Source organism: Apteryx mantelli, chromosome 9 (genome assembly GCF_036417845.1).
Source record: "Apteryx mantelli isolate bAptMan1 chromosome 9, bAptMan1.hap1, whole genome shotgun sequence".
NCBI classification, from domain to species: domain Eukaryota; kingdom Metazoa; phylum Chordata; class Aves; order Apterygiformes; family Apterygidae; genus Apteryx; species Apteryx mantelli.
In genome coordinates, this window is record NC_089986.1 from 9,406,984 (window position 1) to 9,426,469 (window position 19,486).

The 19,486-nt window shown below is 36.9% G+C and overlaps 2 protein-coding genes across 10 annotated transcripts in view; one reads left to right on the forward strand and one right to left on the reverse strand.

Moving 5' to 3' along the window:
- Window positions 1-19,486, reverse strand: part of ZMAT3 (zinc finger matrin-type 3) — a 68,667-nt gene that overhangs the window by 18,268 nt on the left and 30,913 nt on the right. Inside the window, exons 6-7 of one of the 7 annotated variants that reach the window (XR_010885002.1) lie at window positions 3,400-3,496; window positions 2,018-2,412 (exon numbers count right to left, since the gene is read on the reverse strand). The exons of 2 other annotated variants lie outside the window; for them this stretch is intronic. The gene's annotated coding sequence lies outside the window, so the exon portion shown is untranslated. Of the gene's footprint in view, window positions 1-2,017; window positions 3,497-4,650; window positions 5,410-18,277; window positions 18,330-18,955; window positions 19,126-19,486 lie in introns of those variants that run through there. 4 more of the 7 variants (XR_010885001.1, XR_001292131.2, XR_010885004.1 and 1 more) reach the window with 4 other exon arrangements.
- PIK3CA (phosphatidylinositol-4,5-bisphosphate 3-kinase catalytic subunit alpha) overlaps window positions 1-19,486 on the forward strand; it is a 44,662-nt gene that overhangs the window by 4,816 nt on the left and 20,360 nt on the right. For 2 of the 3 annotated variants that reach the window (XM_067301626.1, XM_067301627.1), the window contains exons 2-6: window positions 12,054-12,470; window positions 13,956-14,165; window positions 14,706-14,956; window positions 16,641-16,886; window positions 17,773-17,858. In XM_067301626.1, the coding sequence (XP_067157727.1) occupies window positions 12,119-12,470; window positions 13,956-14,165; window positions 14,706-14,956; window positions 16,641-16,886; window positions 17,773-17,858 (1,145 nt within the window). In that variant the 5' untranslated portion in view covers window positions 12,054-12,118. Of the gene's footprint in view, window positions 1-12,053; window positions 12,471-13,955; window positions 14,166-14,705; window positions 14,957-16,640; window positions 16,887-17,772; window positions 17,859-19,486 lie in introns of those variants that run through there. The other variant, XM_067301628.1, reaches the window with a different exon arrangement.

Sequence of the window (19,486 nt, forward strand, 5' to 3'; positions counted from 1 at the left end):
AGGTTGCCTCCTAGATTGTACAACATGTCTAAAAATTTACCTGTGGTTAAGACTTAACTGATCTTGTTATTTACATACTAATTATTAAAGGGGCAAGCTAGTCAACTCTCACATAGCTGACTTACCAGTGCCACATGTACAAAAACACTGGTATTATTCAAAATGCAGTATCTCAGCCTTAGTCTTGGCTGTTCCTGTTGGGGACATCTAGAGGGAGGTATTAACAAATGAGAAATGCAAAAGTGAAATCTGTGCAGTTCAGGTGGAATTTTGTCTTTCTCTGTGCAAAGGCATCTGCAGATGAGCTTACTGTCAAAGATGGGGTTATGGAAAATCTTTGTCTGCTTTTTTAAACTAGCTATTTCTAGCATTTCAGAATAAAAGTATGCACTGTCCTTATTCAGCCCATAAAATAATGATATTGATGTTTCAGAAGAATGAGAAGTCTTTTGCCGGTACTTAATGTGGTAGTGAATGCCTCTTATTCAGTGGCTTCCAAGACTGTTCCTCATCATAACTCTTGCTGTTAACTTGCGTCATGGTTCTTCCAGAAGCATAGATTAAGCATAGACCTGATCAGGTTGCAGCCGTTATCTGAGAAAACGGTGTCTTAATCAATTGTTTAGCCCTGAGTCCTTGTGGAGGACATTCTCTGCTTTATATATATATATATATATATATATATATGTATAAATATATGTGCGTGCACACACATGAAAAAATTATTCATTGTTGCAGCCTAATTCCTTCTTTCAGCTATTAGTAGTCAACAAAGAAAAAAGCAGTTCTTGAACATCTTCAAAATGCAAGAAGCCTTGCGTGGTACTGAGAGAAGAAGAAAATGCTCAAGATTCAGCACTTCATCTGAGACTAATCAGCCATAAGCAGAAATACCTGTCTGTTCTGTGATCAGAACCTAATAGTTTGAACAGGATTTCCTGTACCTTGAGACTTTCTGACCTCTCACTTTCTAGAAAAATGAGACCAATCACTGCATAGATGCAAGTGAACTAAGCACTGAAAATACAATACTGCAGGCACAAATAAAGTAAGAATGAGCAGAGAGTAAAGACTGGTTACCAAGCAAACAGAGTAGAGATGAATTGTTTCTTTCTCAAACTTAGCTGCTACATCTTGTGCGGTGTGGTATGCTATTATCAAACTTAGATGCTTGTGCCATTTATTTAACTTTTCATTAAGGCCAGAAAACACTAACTGGACTCCTGACAGCAAACGTGGTTTTGACAGTTAAAGTTAATAGCACTAACATAAGGAAAAGTTTCTAGGTATACTTTCCTTTGGGATAGGGGAATAAAAAACTTTCATTCCAAATAATACTGTAAAATATGATTTTCGTGGTCATTAAACGGCTTTGGTTATGTAACATATCACTCATTCCTCTCTACAAACTGTGTTCATATTCCCAGCTATGACCACAATAATCGGCAAATGCTATGGCTGAATTATAAGAGTGGAGGTGATACTAATGAACCTGAAAATTTCTCTTCTGACAGGTTCTAGAAGGTTTATATGGACGTTGAGCAACCATTTGCACTTATCAGTTTATCAAGGCAGTCTCCACTGGTGGGAGGAAAGTGCTTAATACAATGTATGTCATCTTCTTGCAATTATATGCTGTCACCTCTGTGAAATCTCCTTCAGTTTTGCCATGAAGTAGAAGAGCACTTGTCCCAAGAAAACCTCTAGCATTTAAGTGGAAGAGCTAATTTTTAGCAAGACCCAGACAGCTTGAGTAGTCTTGATTGTGGTGTGTAATTGAGGATGTGTCCAGACAGAGTGCCTGTGAGTGGCATTTCTTAGCCTAGCAAGTCTGTTACAAAGATTGATTCTTTTTTTTTTAATAATAAATTATGTTTGTGCTTTGTGGTGTAAAATAGTAGCATGTGTAATTGAGATGCTCTCGTTGTAGAGAGTATGCTTAACCAGTTATGAGAACTTCTTAATGTGTGGGAGATACTTCTAAAGTAGATCTTAACGTTTAAATTGAGAAGTTTATGTTTGGCTGCTCACTGGGGTTGTGGTCAGTAAAAGTCTAACAGCTTGCCTTCCCCTTCAACTTGCTCTGAATTGGAGGATAAAGCACTGATGTAGCTATCATTGCTGAGCAGCCCTCCATTGATCTCTGATATCTCCCACTTTGGAATGTTTTGACCGTAGAGGAAGACTACAACTGTTACAAAAAGATTAAGGAAGAAAATGGGAGCCAATGAACAGTGACATTGCATAGTTTATACATGAAGAAAAGGAGAACAAAAGCTATTCCTTACTTTGGAAACTCTGCTTAAATGTATTGGCAAATTACTTTGCGATCCAGCTCTTCAACTCTTCTTTCATCACCCCTTTTCCAAGCCCTTCATTGTACATGAGCAGGCAGGATAGTATCTCAAGGAACTGCAAGGTGATATGAGAAGTATAACCATGATTACAGCTTCTAATCTTTCTTTCTTGTTGTCCTAGTATGTGGGCAAGTTCTTATATATATATATTTATATATATTTTTTTAATATATATTTATATATAAAAAAATAAAGTTGTGATATATCCGCTCTTCCCTAATTGGTGGTTTTTATAGATTGAAATTAAATCCATGCCATTTAGGCTTTCATAATCTTCTGTTCTATCCCAAGGTTAAAGTTCACCAGGCAGAAAATGTCTTTTTGAATATACACATCTACAGTAACATTAACAAACTGTTCCCAGAGAACCTTGTATTGAAAGTACTTCCTTGTTTGTGCAGATGTATAAAATTATTTTAATAGCGGTGACTGACAACCAACAGTATCTGTGTGTGTGTTTTTTCTTCTTAAAGAAAATTCAGTCCTTTTAAATTTGCCCATCACTACAGTTGCCTTTACAGGAATTGCAGTGATAGACTACATGTGCCATGGTCTCAAAGCATTTTACTTTGTACAGATATGAAAGTGACTTTTCAAGCAGGGAAGCTTAGAAACCTTTAAATTACTGTGTAGATGTTGCTAATGCTCATTGTATAAATACCTATGAGCTTATGTCACTTTCTTCTTTGGAAAGTTCATGTTGCTTGTAAATATTTTCTATTTAGGCAAATATTAGCAGTTTCTTTCAGATATAGTAAGCACAAATTGCTGGTATCCTGACCTCATCAGAGAAACAACTTGGGCAACAGTTTAAAATAAAGAAAAAGAGATGCACCATTAACAAGCTTAATGTCTCAGCAGCCCACACTTGCAGTAGTGCTTTAGCATTTGCAGAACATGGTTTGCAAAACAAATGCTTCTAACAGACATATACAGAAATGATAAACATTTGATTAAACAGGTGGAAGAACTGTTTGTCACAGTTTACCATAACTATTTTTTTTATATCTCAGGCTGAAACATGCAGGGCATAATGACATACGTAGCTGCAATGAGTGATGTTTGTTTGCACTGCTTGAAGGCGCATCTTGCAGATATGTTAGTGACTCAAAAGTCAAATTGTCGCTTTGGAGTTTAACCTGCAAATGCAGAGAAAAGTGCTATTCAAGGAGAGCTGAGTTGGGTCACCACATACAACAACAGTAAAAAAAACTTCTTGAAGTTTCAGGGAAAGTAGTAGAAAGATGTAGCAGTCAAGTTTGCTTACAAAATCGCTAATTATAATTTGTCAACAGTATTGTCCCTCATAGAAGACCCAATCTCCTGAGGTGCTTAGGTGCAACACCTCTAAAAAAAACCCGTGCCCTTTAGCAGGTAAAGTCCCGTAGGAGCATGTATTGGTGCTAAATGCTTTGTGTCTCTGCAGCATCCTGTTGTGCCCCTCACACAGTGCACAAGGGTGAGCAGTATAGTCTCGACCTGCTGATGTAGTCGGTAAGGGCTTGTTAATACTCTTTATGGAAAACTGTTAGTGCTCACCTTCCAGCAAGTTTATCATATATTGCTAAATAAATACCTAATTCAAGACCACTGAATGACTTTGTATCACAAACAAATCTACTGGGGGTCGTACTTCATTATTTTTAACTGACTTCTGTAAAGCCACTGACCTTCCCTGTGGTGATTATAGGTTGTGTAGAAGTAGGCAACTACCAGTGAGGAGCCAAGCTACTCGCAAAGAACTGGAGTCGCTTGCCTGCTGTCTTATTTTACATCTGCATAGGACACTTTGCTGAATTATTCGTTTTGGCCATTCATAGTTCAAGAAGGTATAGCCAGCAGAATCTAAATTTTTCACCTAGGTAATTCTACCTTTATATTAACTCTATCACAAGCTGCCTTCTCTCAACAGATAATTTTAAAAAGTGAATTAAGAAATACCTCAATGAAAAACATATTCCATTTTTTTTTAACTTGGAAGCTTAAAACAAAGAAAAAACTACTTCTGTGCCTCTTGCTGAGGTATGTGGATCCTTACAAGTGTTCTGTCAAAAGTAAAGTTGCATCCTCTGTTTCCTAGTAAATAAAACATAATGTTTTTTGTTAAGGGGATCCAGTAAGTCCCTTCAAACTAGACCCATATTTTCACATATACTGTTTGGCTATAGGAGTTAGGGAAGATAGAATTAATGGAAAGCCAATTTATATTTGGATTACAGAACAAAATTCTCTCTTCCACTTCACTGTTCTCTATGCTTGACATTAAAAAAATTGCAAAAATACTACTACTTACTGCCATCACAAAATAAAGTTTTTACATGTCGGATGCTTTAAGGACCTGGAGTAGTTCCTTCAGTATAGAAAAGTTCTTTTATCTCCATTTAAAGTTGCTCTCAGACTTCGTTCTAAGAAATGTTTCATGGGAAGTACACAGTGTGCTGCAAACCAAAATCTGTTGAGCTTGAGGATTTTTTGGGCTTCCCTTTGTAGTAAAGGAAAGGCTTGCAGGGTGGGTCTTTTGAGTGAAGTTAAATATAAGTTAGTAAGCAGAAGTTGGCCTAATCTCAGTCCAGTTTTCTTCTGAACATGTGCATTTCTCTCAGTGCCCTTCATCCATATGAGCTGGTGAGATGGACATTGTAGATTGAACCCTGTTGATAGTTTTGGTAGGCATGTTGACCTCGCTTTCTTGTAGTACATAGGCAAGCTAAGCTGTTTGAGGACTGCAATAACTCCAGTGTTTTACTGCAGTTCTTTCCCTGCCCTTCTAGGTATGGGTCACGGTAGAGGAAATTTTCTTTTTTAAGTAGAACTAGCGGCTCATCTTATTGCAGCAGAGAGAAGTGCTTCTGTAAGCCAAGGCGACGTGCCTGGGGGAGATCAGCACCAGGAATGTCCCGCTAACTGAGTTCTAGCTCTGCTGCCCGCTTGTTTGCATTAGGTAAAGATGCAGACGAGGCCAGAAAGCAGAGCACCTGGATTCTCTCTGCTCTGACTTCTTGTCCTTGTCTGTGTGCCAGCACTTCCTGTTTTTGAAGATCCTGTTTACTGTCTGGGTTCCAAATATCCCAGGAAGGTGGGAGGATGGGAAGAAACATAGAAAGAAGAGTAAACAGCATTATTTAAGGTGGAGATGCTTTTTTTTTTTCTAGCATTTGTTACCTGCCTAATCTAGTTTCATGAAAAACTCTAGAATAATCTTTTGTTTTTGTTGTCTTGTACCAATTTCCAAAAGCAGTATAGAGGATTTTTACATGACAAAAAATGAAATTGAAGCCGTGTGCTTTTACTTCACGTTCTCTCTGATGTTCATATAGTAAATGTTTGTCACCCGTATAAAACAGAGTATTAAAGAAAGATATGTAATCAGAGGAAAACCTTATAACTTATTTCTAATGGTAAAAAATAAGTTGTTGCTCAGATTTTGTTGCTTGTCTTTAAGGCTTTTGACTTCAGCAGCTTGAAGGAGTTTGAGTGCAGGTCACCGAGCTTTGGAGCGCACACCTAGCTATGGTGGAACAGCTCCAGCCAGAACACAGTCCGATGGGAGAATAACTTTCATCCCGCTACATGGCGAGCCAAACTAATGGTTTAAATAGTATGAGTGAGCAGAAATGTGAAATGTTGAGAGAAGATATTGGCTTTCAAATTCTTCGTGGTGCTTTATGACTACTATTTTCTGTGAATACAAAATCTGTCCCATTGCAGTAAAGCTAGAAGTGGAATTATTGAATGATTTTGGACTAAAAAATAAATAATTATTTCTAGGCTTCCCTTTGTTTACAAAAATAAAAAAAAAATCCGTTTTTAACTGGAAGAAAATGTTCTAGGACAGACATTCTGCTCTTCGTGTGTCATAGGATCCCTAGAGGAAAAGTACAATTATAGTGGGAGTTGTAGAGGTCACCAGCAACTTGCAAATGCTTCTTTCTCGTGATCCTGTGTTCATGGCTCCCAGATAGTGAGTGAAGTTATAAACAATATGCCTGCATCGATGGGGGAGGGTGAGCAAGAGGATTTGAACATAATCCAGTGTCAAAACCCTAGAATTTAGAAAGATGTTTTGTTTTTCTTAAATTTCAGGATCCAACAACAGTAAATTTGGGGGCTTTGAGAAGTCTCTTTTTTAAACTGTTCAATCTGTTTTCGTTTCAGATGTTTGATATTAAAATTTTTCAGTAACATACTTCCTCTCAGACAATACTTTATAGTGAGTTCTCTTTTCAGGATGATCTCCCCTTTGATTTTACTCATGGTATCTAAAATTCACTACGACCAGAATACAAGAATATTGTAGTCTGGAATGAAACAAATATCTCCATGTAAGATAAATATTATAAAGACACAACTCTGAAGCACAGTCAGACCATGTTCTCATATGTAACTAAACTAAAACTTAGTTTTGCTAATTTCTGACAAAATTTCATTATGCAGGAAAAAACAATGTTGTATTTCTGCTGTACTGCAAATTCTAAAGATGCTTCTACAGAGACTGCAATTGTAATTCTGTCTAGAACACAGCAAAGATGTTCAGCACTATTAAAAAAAAAAAGAAAAGCTGTAGGTAACTATAAATAAAACTGGTAGTGTTTGAAAATGCTTGCCTGTCTGTTTTAGAAAGAAACAAAATCCTAGGAAGATGTATTTTGGACAGCGTTAAATCCCTCTATTTGTTTCCTTTGAGCTGCTGTTCATGATCAGATAAGTAATCTGCATATCTGCTCCTTTTCTGTGAAATAATGAAGATGAAAATAATATGCAAGAAATACAAAGACATAACTAAAATATAATCATCTTATCCTGCTTTCTATTATAAGCAAAGCAGTACTGCTACTGTTTAAATCTGTGCATAGTGTTATAATAGAGGACAATTTCAGATGTTTTTGTGCTAGTCTTCTGGATTTTGGAAAAATCCCAGCTTGGCAAGCAGGAAGAACAAAAGGACAGTACTGAAAATATCTAGTCCAAAACAGTTTTACTGCTTCGCCACACAGCAGGTTTGGACAGACAGGCAACTCTGGCCAGTTCTCTTTATGGTGAGTTTTGAAGGGGCTGACACGTCTGAAGATGAGAATAAAACATTTTGTTCTCTAAAAAGTTTAGAATTTGGGGGCCAAAATGGAATATAAACTTTGCATTCTGAAAAGTATTGTTCTTGCCCCTGGAAAATTGTTTAGGGCTTTTTTTTTCATTATTTTGGGGGACTCCACAGAAATAAAGTATATCAGGGAAATATCTGTAGTTGATACTTCTGGCAGTTTGATGGAGAACCAAGCAAATGGTATAACCCGTGTGTGAGTGCACAGTAAACTGAACTGGAACACATAAACACAGTTGGAATGTTTAATGAGTAGAAGGCTTTTTTCTTTAGAAGAAAATGATAATAGTCTAGAGGAAATTTGTAACCAGAAAAGAAATCAAATCTACACACAAATCCTAACGAGCAGCTCTTTGATACAGAAGATACCACAGAATATTACAAGTCACTGTTATATCCTGTCTTTGAAAGCAATGTAATGAAATTTCTTACAATTGGAAAAGCTAATGGGCTTCAGTTAAGTATGAAAGTCTATTGAATGTCTAATTCAGTTTCAAGTATAGACTAATAAAGTTGTATCAAGTATTTAATCTGTCCTTTTGAATTGATTTTGAAACTTTAGCTGATTTTTATAGCAATGCAAGATTACACAGTTCTCTTTCAATTTTTAGGATGTGGTACTTTTTTGCATAAGCATCCACATTTAATATATTTAATACAGTGGTTCAGCACAGTTTATTTCTACTTCTTGCTTCCCTTTATATTTGGTAGATTTTTACTAGTTGGTACCTAATAGGTGGAAGAATTTCCTTCTTGTAAAGGCTGAAGAATAATTGAAGGTTCTTATGCTGCTGACAAACTAAGATAAGTCTCCTAAAGTGAACAAAATGATGTTTTTCCCCTAGACTGGCCCGTAGACTTGGGCAGTGGGTCTACAGCCTGCTTTATAAAATGGATGTATTACTATTAAATGGAGCATCCTTCTTTCCAGAACCTGCCCACAGATAATTTCCAAACAGAAAAAAGCCTTATCAGTTGACCATAGTATTTATATCTTAATTGCCAAATATTGACATCTGCTTGGAATTGGTAGAATGTTTGTGAGTAATCTCTAGATAGTGCAAGTCAACTCACTTCATCTAATCTGCAGAGTATCTGTAAAAATGAGTGTCCTCTTCTTAGGAAGGAATGGTTCTGCACATTTGCTAACAGAGAAATTCATAAAAGTTCATTTCTGTATGCTTGCTTGCTTGATTTTATAAGCTAGATTCCATATACACTGAAGGATAACAGTCCTTTCTTTTTTTGCAAGATATGCAAAACTTAGATCAGCAGCACTCTTGTTTCTGAGAGTCTTCTGGCCAAAATGTTGTGTACAGAGAATGCTTAACAGTGGGGAAAATACTGCCAAGGTGTTTCACTGAGCTATAGATGCACAGGGCTCTGGTGTGTAAGAGTACGGCAGAAGTGGCTACAACAGCCTCAGTTGTCTGTAGGAGAAAGTATATGTGGACTTTAGACTCAAGTTCATTTGTTTTTTGGGGGGGGGCTTTTTTTAGAGGAAAAATAGAATTTTTCTCTTTTTTATTTTTGTAAAATAGAAGTCCATTGTGTTGTAGCCCATATATTAGCAATGCTTCTCAATCAGTAGGTATAAATGCTGTTGTATTTAGTTTGATGGATTTGCCAGTAAGTAATATGTCACCGTTAAATTTTAGCCTGGGATATATTAATAGGATAATGTAAACAGGACTGTATGAGTGATGAGAGGGAGGAAGAATAACCATGCTCGCATGCACACAGCCCATCTGCTCTGTATTTGCATTATTCATGTTTGCTTGTGCAAGTGTGCTGTGGTACTGTAGGCTGTTGAGTCTGTTGTTGTGTACCAGCACCTTCTTTTCTTTAAAGCAAGACCTTCTGGGCACAGTTTGATCAGTGAGTGGCTTTGAGTTTGGCCTTTGTGGACGTCTGTGGTATCCCAAAACTTTTTGCAGGGAAAAAGGTTTAAGATATTTTTGGAAGGTCAGGGATTGCAGGTGTGATTATAGTGTTCATTTGAAGTGTTTGCATTTTCCCTCAATTGCATCTAAATAACATCTCTCCAGAATTCTCTTAAAATTATACTTTTTTTTACTGTCGAAGAACATAATTGATTCTATTTATTCCAGGCAGCCTTCCAGATTTGAAAGCGTGCAGAAACACAAGCTGCCAACGGTACTTCAAAACTGTTTCTGTTTACATTTTTGCTTTCCAAATCCAAACCCTGGAGGCGTGCTTACATGTACAAGCAAAATGAATGTGCACACAGAATGACTATATACACAGTTCCAGCAAATGTCTGTTTTCCAATTTAAAACGAAAACTGCTGCTTTGGTGCAGTTGCTCTAAAAGGAGTGATTTGTAGATTGGAGTGGCCTTTGGCCTATTTGTAGCAGTCTTTAAAGAAATAGTTGGCTTTTAACACTTGAATTTTTTTAAAAAGACATGGATTAAAATTTATTTTGAAAGGACACCTATCTGAAAGGACTTAGTTCATGTCTCCTCCACCCCGTCTCCATTTCTTTGTTAGTAATTGTTAGTGGGGAGGGAGAAAAAATTTGCTCTGGAAACACAGTTTTTGGACTGGCTCAGCTGTGCTGCAGTCCTGCTCCATCCCCTCTGTAGACCCTAGTGTTCACCCGACTCCATGGTGAACTCAATAAGACAGCTGAAACAGGAGAAGCTAACCCAGGGAAAGAAGAAATGAGTGGTTTTCTTTCAGTTTAATCCGTCTGACCCTTTAATGAGCTGGTTCAGGGAGCACCAGTGCCAGCATGGTGAAGAAAGAAAACCCCTGCTTTGGGCAGGGAGAAGATGGGATCTTACAATCACCAATTCAGAGAAGCCTAAACAGGATTGTAGAACTGCACTTAAAAACTGCTGGAATAAACTCAGTCTGTACTGTGAATATTTAATTTGATTGTGGTCCATTTATATTATCATTGTCTGTCTGGACAGAAAAGTTCTTATTTTGTTTGTTTGTTTTTTACTCTAGTTTATACCTTAACAGTAATGTGTTTCTGCCTATGCTCATAATTAAGAAATGTAAATATAAGCATGTGATTCAGCTTTATGGGGAGGGACTCTTTTTCATGCTTTGGCTGATCAGAAAGATGCTATTTAACCTTCTGTCTGTTTCTTTTTATCTGTAAACCGAAAACAGTTATCAGTAATTCAGAATTCTCCAAGTTACTCTGAATGGTGTTATTTTAGTTCATTTGTAAGGTTTTGTAATTGTAAGCTTTCCAAGTTTGCCTCTTTATATATGCTGAATGTGCTTAGAACTTTCCATTTCAGCATCTGCTCACTGAAACTATTGCAATGATGAGGAAAGTAAAATAGCTTCTATAGAGTCTAAGCTCTTTTTAAAAAGAAGTCAGTCCTTTATAGTAGCAAAACCACTTCTAAATATGCATGAGGTGTGAGTGGAAGAGCATTTTTCTAAACCAGCAGTGGCACTTTAGAGCACTGTTGCTATTTTGAATTCGTTAGGAAGCAATGGATTTGGGAAAATATCACTGTCATTCTAATGCTTCTTAAGAACTGAAGTGTGGCAAAAACAAGTACTGGAGATATTAGGATGAAAACTTTTCCTTTAAATAAATACAGAGAATAGAAGCCTGGAGCTGAGAGTCATGACTTCTTTCCCCCCATTGCTGAGCAAAGGGCAAGCATAGCATCCTTTCTTCCCCACAGTCAGAGCATTTGGAAAGCTCTGATGAGACAGAAGGGGCTGTGAAGTTAGATTTTTCTTTTTTCTTTTCCATTATTAGAGAAAAGAAACTAAGATAGAGGGGCATTTATAAGAGGATTTTTTAAGCAGATGACTAAGAATGATTTTCAAGTAGTAGCCTGATAGTTATCCTAGCTCTCTGCTTAAAGAACACTTGGTTGATGAAGGAGGTGTGATGGACTGCTCTCTAGATGTCAGTTGATATTACCCTCTCTGATATTGTAAATGTTGAATTTAAGGAAATTATGGGCTAAGTGTAAGTAATGCACTATTCAAGCTTTGCATAATGTATGATGGCCTCTGAGGTAACTTACTACTCTAGAATAAGAACTTAGGTCTCTGATATATCGTTCAGTGAAAATGTCTTAATGCTCTGTGGCAATCAGAAAAGCAAATTTAATAGGAATAATTAGGAAAGCAACAGAAAACCTTATTATGTCACTGTGTAAATGCATGCTCCATTTGCACCTTGAGTATGCTGTGAAGCTATGGTGGTTCCCCCTTCACCTTGCAAAGAGGATCTGGTAAAGCTGGAAGAGGTACAAAGAGGTACAAAGACGGTGGCAAAGATTATCAAAAACATCGAGTGACTTGAGCAGAGAAGGACGAAGTAGTCTAGGACTATTGTGGAAAAGAGGTTGTAGGGAGCAGCTGATAGTGCTCTGTAAAATTAAGAGCGATGGACACAGAAGAGAAGGAAGAAGAGTTTCGTTACAAGAAATCCAGGGCATCTGGAGAAGGTAGCAGGTCTCAGAACAAAGAAAAGAACACATCTTTTAATATGCAGCTAAAATTATAAGAGGTGTTTGAACAGTTTTATCTAAAATTCCTTGTGATGTTTGTAGTTTAAATTTTAATGTTTAAATTTCTTGTTTTCACTTAGGTTTATTCATCATACAAATTACTACTTGAAAATTTTCCATTATAAAGTTATCAAAAGTCTAAAAAATGCCTCCACGACCATCATCTGGTGAACTATGGGGCATCCACTTGATGCCACCAAGGATCCTTGTGGAGTGTCTTCTACCAAATGGAATGATAGTGACTCTAGAATGCCTCCGTGAGGCCACATTACTAACTATTAAACATGAACTCTTTAAAGAAGCAAGAAAATACCCTCTCTATCAGCTCCTTCAAGATGAATCGTCTTACATTTTTGTAAGTGTTACCCAAGAAGCAGAAAGAGAAGAATTTTTTGATGAAACACGGAGACTTTGTGACCTGCGGCTCTTTCAGCCTTTTCTAAAAGTCATTGAACCAGTAGGTAACAGAGAAGAAAAGATTCTTAATAGAGAAATAGGTGAGATAATCTGTATTTACACATAGTTAATCTATTTAACTGGTTTCTCCTCTTCAAAATACAAACCAAAGAATTAAAACAGGTTGTATTTGTCAGTTCTTGCATCTGTATTTGTCAGAGCTTGCATTCTGTAGGCACCAGTTGTTGCATCAAATGTCCGAGATGCTGTTGACCCTAAAGCCTGCATTTGTAAAATGTGAATCAATTTTTTTGCTATTCTAGTTTTCGTTCACTTATGAATTCTTTGCTTTTTGCAAATTTATAGTTCCGTATGGATTGGAGGATATTTTTTGCTTGTTTCCTATTATCAGGATTTCATAGTATTACAGAGCAAAAGCTCATTGTACCTGTTTTATTGTTTGGGAACTCAATCTTAATTTTTCTTGAACTTTACAGAATTGTGATAGCTAAGGGAAAGTACAAGAGGATTTAATTACAAGTCTTAAATCACAGTTGCAGTAGCACAGGTTTTACTACTGCTTTATCTTGCTCAGAAAGTAAGATATCGGAAATGAGGTGATGTTTTCCACTTTGCTACGAAAAGAGCTTTGGGGAAAAAAACCCTTGAGGTGCGAGGGAAGGGAGACAGGTTGTAATGTTTTGAATTGTCTCTGGAGAAGCTTATCGCTCTCCATTATCTATAGAGAAAACATAGGGAGACTAGTGTTGTATGTGTCAGTATCTATGTTAAGTGTCTAAATTCAGATACTACAAATGCACCCCTTCCCTCTTAGTTGCTAGCAGATGTATGTTGCCGTGGTAAAGACTTGTCAACTAGAAATACTTGTTCTGGGTGCTTCTAATTGTTAAATCATTTAATTGTTATGAATGTGTCATAGGTAAACTTTTTCTGTTTTGTAAAACTTAACCTGTTCAAGAACTTAAAGAGAATAAGGGTAGCTAACCATGTATCAGGACAATTAAAATTCCATTTGGCAGGCAATATTCATGCACAAAAAGCTGAATTAATATCTCTTGGGTTCTTGTCACGCTTTTAAATAATGTTGTTTGTCAAAAAAAATGAAGAACTGACATACAGTTGTAAGCAAGGATGATCATGGTTCTAATAACTATCAATAATTTGGCCTCTTTTGGAGAGACTTGGACACCACAGCTTCTCTGGCCCACTTAAGACACTTTATGTACCGGCTTCAAAGGGAGCTTTAACTGGTCCTTTCCTTCCAGGAGGGATGTTAGCGGTGACAATAGTGATATAAGGCTCCCGGGATTTTTAGTGAATGTACAGCCATTTTCTAACCCTTTTTGGGAATGCTGAGTGCACGTAGCTTCAGAACTCTGTTCTTTGAACAAAATAAAGCAATATAAATATACAAGTGGAAGCCAATGATGAATACAAAAATATTTTAGGTTTCATTTGTATGTTTGTGTTTTGCTTAAAGCATTTCTGTTATTGATGGAAAAAATCTTTAGCTTTAATTTAATTATCAGTTACAATTATTTCCTGTTGCTTCTTCAATATTGTAGGTTTTGCTATTGGCATGCCTGTCTGTGAATTTGACATGGTTAAGGATCCAGAAGTACAAGATTTCAGAAGAAATATTCTCAATGTTTGTAAAGAAGCAGTGGATCTTCGAGATGCCAATGCACCGCATAGTAGAGCATTATATGTCTGTCCTCCAAATGTAGAGTCTTCGCCTGAACTACCCAAACACATATACAATAAACTAGATAAAGGTAACATAAATATTTGCTGTAGAAACATAATGCTTTTTCAGTGGTTGATATCAAAGAGTACAGCTGGTGACTTAAGTAAATCACTGTTTTATGTAGTGTATTTAGTATACTGTATCAACATCTTGCACCTTGAGTTATTCTTACTTAAGATAGTTTAAAAGTTTATAGGTTCAAAAGAAAAACAGCAAAATTTATAATTACATCTTTTTGGTATTCTAGTAATGTCTTTAAATATTGAAATGTAATTTGGTAAATCAAGTTTTTTTTATGGGCAGAAGCAGCTTGTTAGCCTTTCATTTTTCTTTGCATAAAAAATACTTTCTCTGCTGGAAGGGGTAAGAGGTCGAATTTACACTTGAATCAAAAATAAGTAGAATGTACATAGTTCCTTCCAGAAGTTGTTATTCCACTCTGCCAGTTTGGGCTATTCGAGCTACTTTTGGGCTACTTCTTTCAGTAGTATTGCAAAAGCAATTTTCTGTCTTTTTGAAACTGTGTGCCGAAAATGTTATACTTAAAACATTTTCGTATTTATTCTAGGGCAAATTATAGTGGTAATATGGGTAATAGTCTCACCAAACAATGATAAGCAGAAATACACCTTAAAAATCAATCATGACTGTGTGCCTGAGCAAGTTATCGCTGAAGCAATTAGGAAGAAAACACGAAGTATGTTGCTGTCATCTGAACAACTGAAACTCTGCGTCTTGGAGTACCAGGGCAAGTATATTTTAAAAGTGTGCGGCTGTGATGAGTACTTGCTAGAAAAATACCCGCTGAGCCAGTATAAGGTGAGTAAAATAATGGATTTCCTTTGAAGCACACTAAAATAATTGAAATTTGTGAGAGAGGAAAATGATTAATTTTCATTGGCTTGCTGTTTCATTAAACTGATCTAAAAGGTAGAAACTAAGTGTATTTGCCTTTAAACTAGTTGGCTAATCCCTGTGCATATTTGTTGCTGTATGTACTTTAAAAAAAAAAAAGGTAATGTAAACTAGCCCAGTGTAATTTTTCTCCTTGGAATGAAGTAGAAGTTTATCTCTAACATTAGACCTAAAACAGTGGCAGATGCTTTCAGAGACATCCTAGACTTCTAACAGCAATAGATGAGTTATGATGCTTGAATGGGGCTGCTGTAATGCAAAAGGAGCTTTGATCAGATGTTAAATTATGAAGCAATCATTGTTACTATAAACCTTCTCTCTTCCCCCTTTAGGGGTGGGAAAAAAATGACAAACTCTTTGTTTTCCTGGTGCTTACCTCAGTAAACTTTTTGACCTTATTTCAGCAGTAGTAAACTTCCAGCACTGCTTAAATCGTTGTTAAATCTTTCTAGTGGCTGTCTTTCCTTCAGTGCTTGGTTTTGTTAGTGCTGTGACTTTGACACAGAACTGCTGACAGAAGAGCATCTGAGCAGCTCCGCGGCAGTAGGCGACAATGTTACCCTGTAGGTTTCCTGGCAGATGGCTGTTGCTTCCTCTTTGAGGAATGTATTGTTGTAATAAACAGCTTCCACTCCTTGATCTAAAATGGTTGACAATCTACTCTCCAAAGCAGTGAGAAAGAGGAGGGGGATGGGGTACCCTGAATAATGGGGAAAGAAACTGTGGGAGCTGGGGAACAAGTGCAGACATACATGACTAGCTTTGCACAGTCATCTTGGGATCAGGCACTAGACCTATCTGATCTAGCATGGTTTCTTCAGAAGTATCCAGTATACCTGTACTGTACCATGTTGCAGAAGAGCTTACTAATTACAATGCAGAGCTGGACTAGTCTTAACACATTGTATTTTGTAGTACTGTTGCCAACTAAAAGCTCTCAGGACTCAGTCCTGAATGGGCACCATACAGGCTTAAGGAGCTAGCTTGAGTCCGTCAAGATCAGTGCTGAGCTGAAGCCAATAAGTGCAACTGAACCAAAAATGAGTATCACTGTCCCTTGCCTTATGCTCTCTACATGTCACTAGGAGTATCAGACACCTGTGCTAGATCTGCACGGTAGACTAGTTCAGCAGCATACTATGCAAAAATAGCTAAACTGCTCCCAGAAACAGCTCTAATCAGGAAGCAGTCTGTTTTGTTTGAGCTGCGCTGTACCTGAGCGAAGAAGCCCTACCAGAAACCTGGCTTGCCATTCTGCATTGATTCCTTTCTGTGGCACAGCTAATTCATGGTGCAGATAAACAGATAACAGAGTCAACTCAGTTCTGTCTCCAGTTCAGTTTTCCATTGCTGTAGACGTTATTCATATCTCAACATCTGTATAAAGTGCTACTGTATGATCCTATCCAGCAAAATATTTAAACTGTTGGATGTTATAACTGAAAATGTTGTAAAGGGTGTTCACAAAGGGACAGCTTTAATAAGCTCTTTGAATATGCTTTTACATATTTTCCTGAACACTTTTTGGCATGGTTTACCAAGAGCGTACAATTAAAACAGACTAAATTTAGTCTTTGTTTTCTTGCAGTATATAAGAAGCTGTATAATGCTTGGTCGCATGCCTAATTTGATGCTGATGGCTAAAGAGAGCCTATATACCCAGCTGCCACTGGATACCTTTACAATGCCATCTTATTCCAGGCGCATTTCTACAGCTACACCCTATATGAATGGAGAAGCTACAGCCAAATCCCTCTGGTCTATAAATAGTGCTCTCAGAATAAGAATCCTCTGTGCAACCTATGTAAATGTGAACATCCGAGACATTGACAAGGTGAGGCAAATACTGTATGGCATCATACATCGTTTTCAGCCGCTCATGGGTCCCCTCCCGAGTTTTCTGTTCCATATGTATGTATAAAAAGATGTGTTATTTAACATGTTAGAAAATTAGGCCATTTAGTTATTTAAATTTAAGCACTCAATTCTGAAAAATATAGCCATGTTTTAGTATCTGAAAACTTCCATGTACTACTTAAAAATGTGTGAGTCTTGGTATTCAGCCAAATACTTGCTGTCTGATGGAGCAAAACTCAGTTTGTGTAGTTCACTTCAACTGAGTACGTAATAGAAAAAACAAAGTCCCTGTTATCTTGCATATTCTGTATAAGGATTTTGTTTAAAAATGTATTACAATAACTAGGAACGCTTTTGTTCAAGGGGTGCTGGATAGTGTGCTTGCTTTTGAAAAGGGAGGGTTGGGGGGGGGATCAAGGGGAAAAGGCAAATCGGGTCTAACCCCATCGAAGTCAAACTGCAACCCTGACTGTAACTTTCTCAGAATGTGTCTATTTGGTCATTTCTTTCCTTACAGTTTGACACAGGAAGAATTGAGAATAAATTCCAGTTTGTTTAGAAGTTCATTTTAAGTTGTTTATTGTATTTTTAAGAACTAGTTTTGCAATCCTAATGAAGAAAAAGACCAAAATATCTTTTCTAGAAGGGTAGGCTTATATTCTATGCTTCACACCTTGCAGAGAATGAATGGATTTGGGTTTGGGGGAAGAGGGCTGGGTTTTTTTGTTGTTGCTTTGGGGGTTTTTACTTGATAGAAATGTAAGGCTAATATGTTTTAGTCATTAGTATATGTTGATTGAAATGAAAACTTTGTTTGCAGCAACGTTTGTAAGATAGTACTAATACCAGCATGTTATTTTCAGATCTATGTTCGAACAGGTATCTACCATGGAGGGGAGCCTTTGTGTGACAATGTGAATACTCAGAGAGTACCTTGTTCTAATCCCAGGTAAACAAAGAATGACTAGAGAAAACCTGACTTCTAGGGCATCCTAAACGATAGTACTGAAGAAGTATAGGCTATGGTTAGCATTATTAAGGTAGAGCTCCTTGCTGGGAATTCCTTGCCTTAAGTTTTGTTAAGAACATTTTTACATGTCGCCACATTTATAAATAGAATTCATTAAATTCAAACACAAGTATTTCGTCTTGTAATATTATATGTAATAGATTGATCTCTTTACTGAACAGATCTGTTTCACACATGTATTCATAGTTGCCTCTGAACCCCCAATATAATTACTAGTTAATACTGTGAAATCAGCATAGCTGTGGGAGACTGAGTTCTTCTTTTGACTGTGGCTCAATAGCAAGTGTTCCAATTGCAGGTTCATATTCCGCCTTCAGCATGAAGCAATTTAATGTAGTGTAATCTTCAAATTTGTTCCAATGAGTTTGCACAGCATATCCTAAAGCAAAGCTATGGAGTGTGGAGAGATGGGAACTATTCATTAACATGGATGTCACTGCCAGCACTGGGCTGACTGTATTCAGTAAATGTGACTTACCATCAGTAAATTTGACCTACCATGAATTTTATCTGGAAAAATAAATCATGTGAACTTAAAAGTGCCTTTAAAGTGTAGAAAGAAGTTTTATATGAGCATATGAAACATATTTAGAACAAGTATCTAAAAGGTGTTGACTTTCTGCACTTACCTGACTAACGGGAAGCTGTGAAATTTCAGCATCTGCTAGGATTAGATGCAAAATATTTGTTCAGAAATAATTCTTGGCTTGCATTTTCTGTCAGACTTAGTGTCTTTGAAAGTTTCAAATGCTTTTTTTTGCCTGTAGATACCTACATTTTCAGTGAATGTGATTAGGTGTTACTAATTAGTGGGCCTAACAATATATGTCATTACTGAAAAATACCTTTCCCTCCTAGTTGCCCCATAGATAGCTAAGCTAGGAGTTAAACATAACTGTATTAGAGGGAAAGTCTTCTTGGAAAGGTGGTGAAGGGTATGGCTTGAAAACATGGATATAATCGCACGGGTCTGTATTATATGAAATGAACACATAAGAAAAGTGAATTTAAGTTTGTTATCTGCCAATTTCTTTATTCTTAGAGAAGGGCTTAAGGCAGTTATTTGCTTGTAAAATGCTGCTTTTAGCATTGGTTGTAGTAGTTACAGACACCATGGAAAATTAATGCTGTCCTTGGGAGCTACTGCCTCTTCCAACTTTGGAAGTTCCTCTTCAGAAGCACAGTTCTGCCAATTGAGAGATTAAGTCTACTTTTAAGATTTAAAAAACAATAAAATGTATATTCCCGCAGAATCAGTCAGTGTTCTCTTATTACTGTGGTAAATGGAACAACATCTGAGTTATTTCAGCAGTGCAATTCTAGAGTTCTAACAGGCATAACTGAGAGCAGACTGAATCCATTTGTTTCGCTTTATTATGGTTCAAGCTACTTGAATTAATGATAATGGAGAGATTATAAAGTAATGACAAATGAGGAAACAGTGGCTATGCACAAGGCTCCAGAATGCTTGAGGAGTTACCAAAATGAAAATGCCTATGTTCTTTATGGACTACCATTTTTCTACTATGCTAGAATCTCATGGGAAA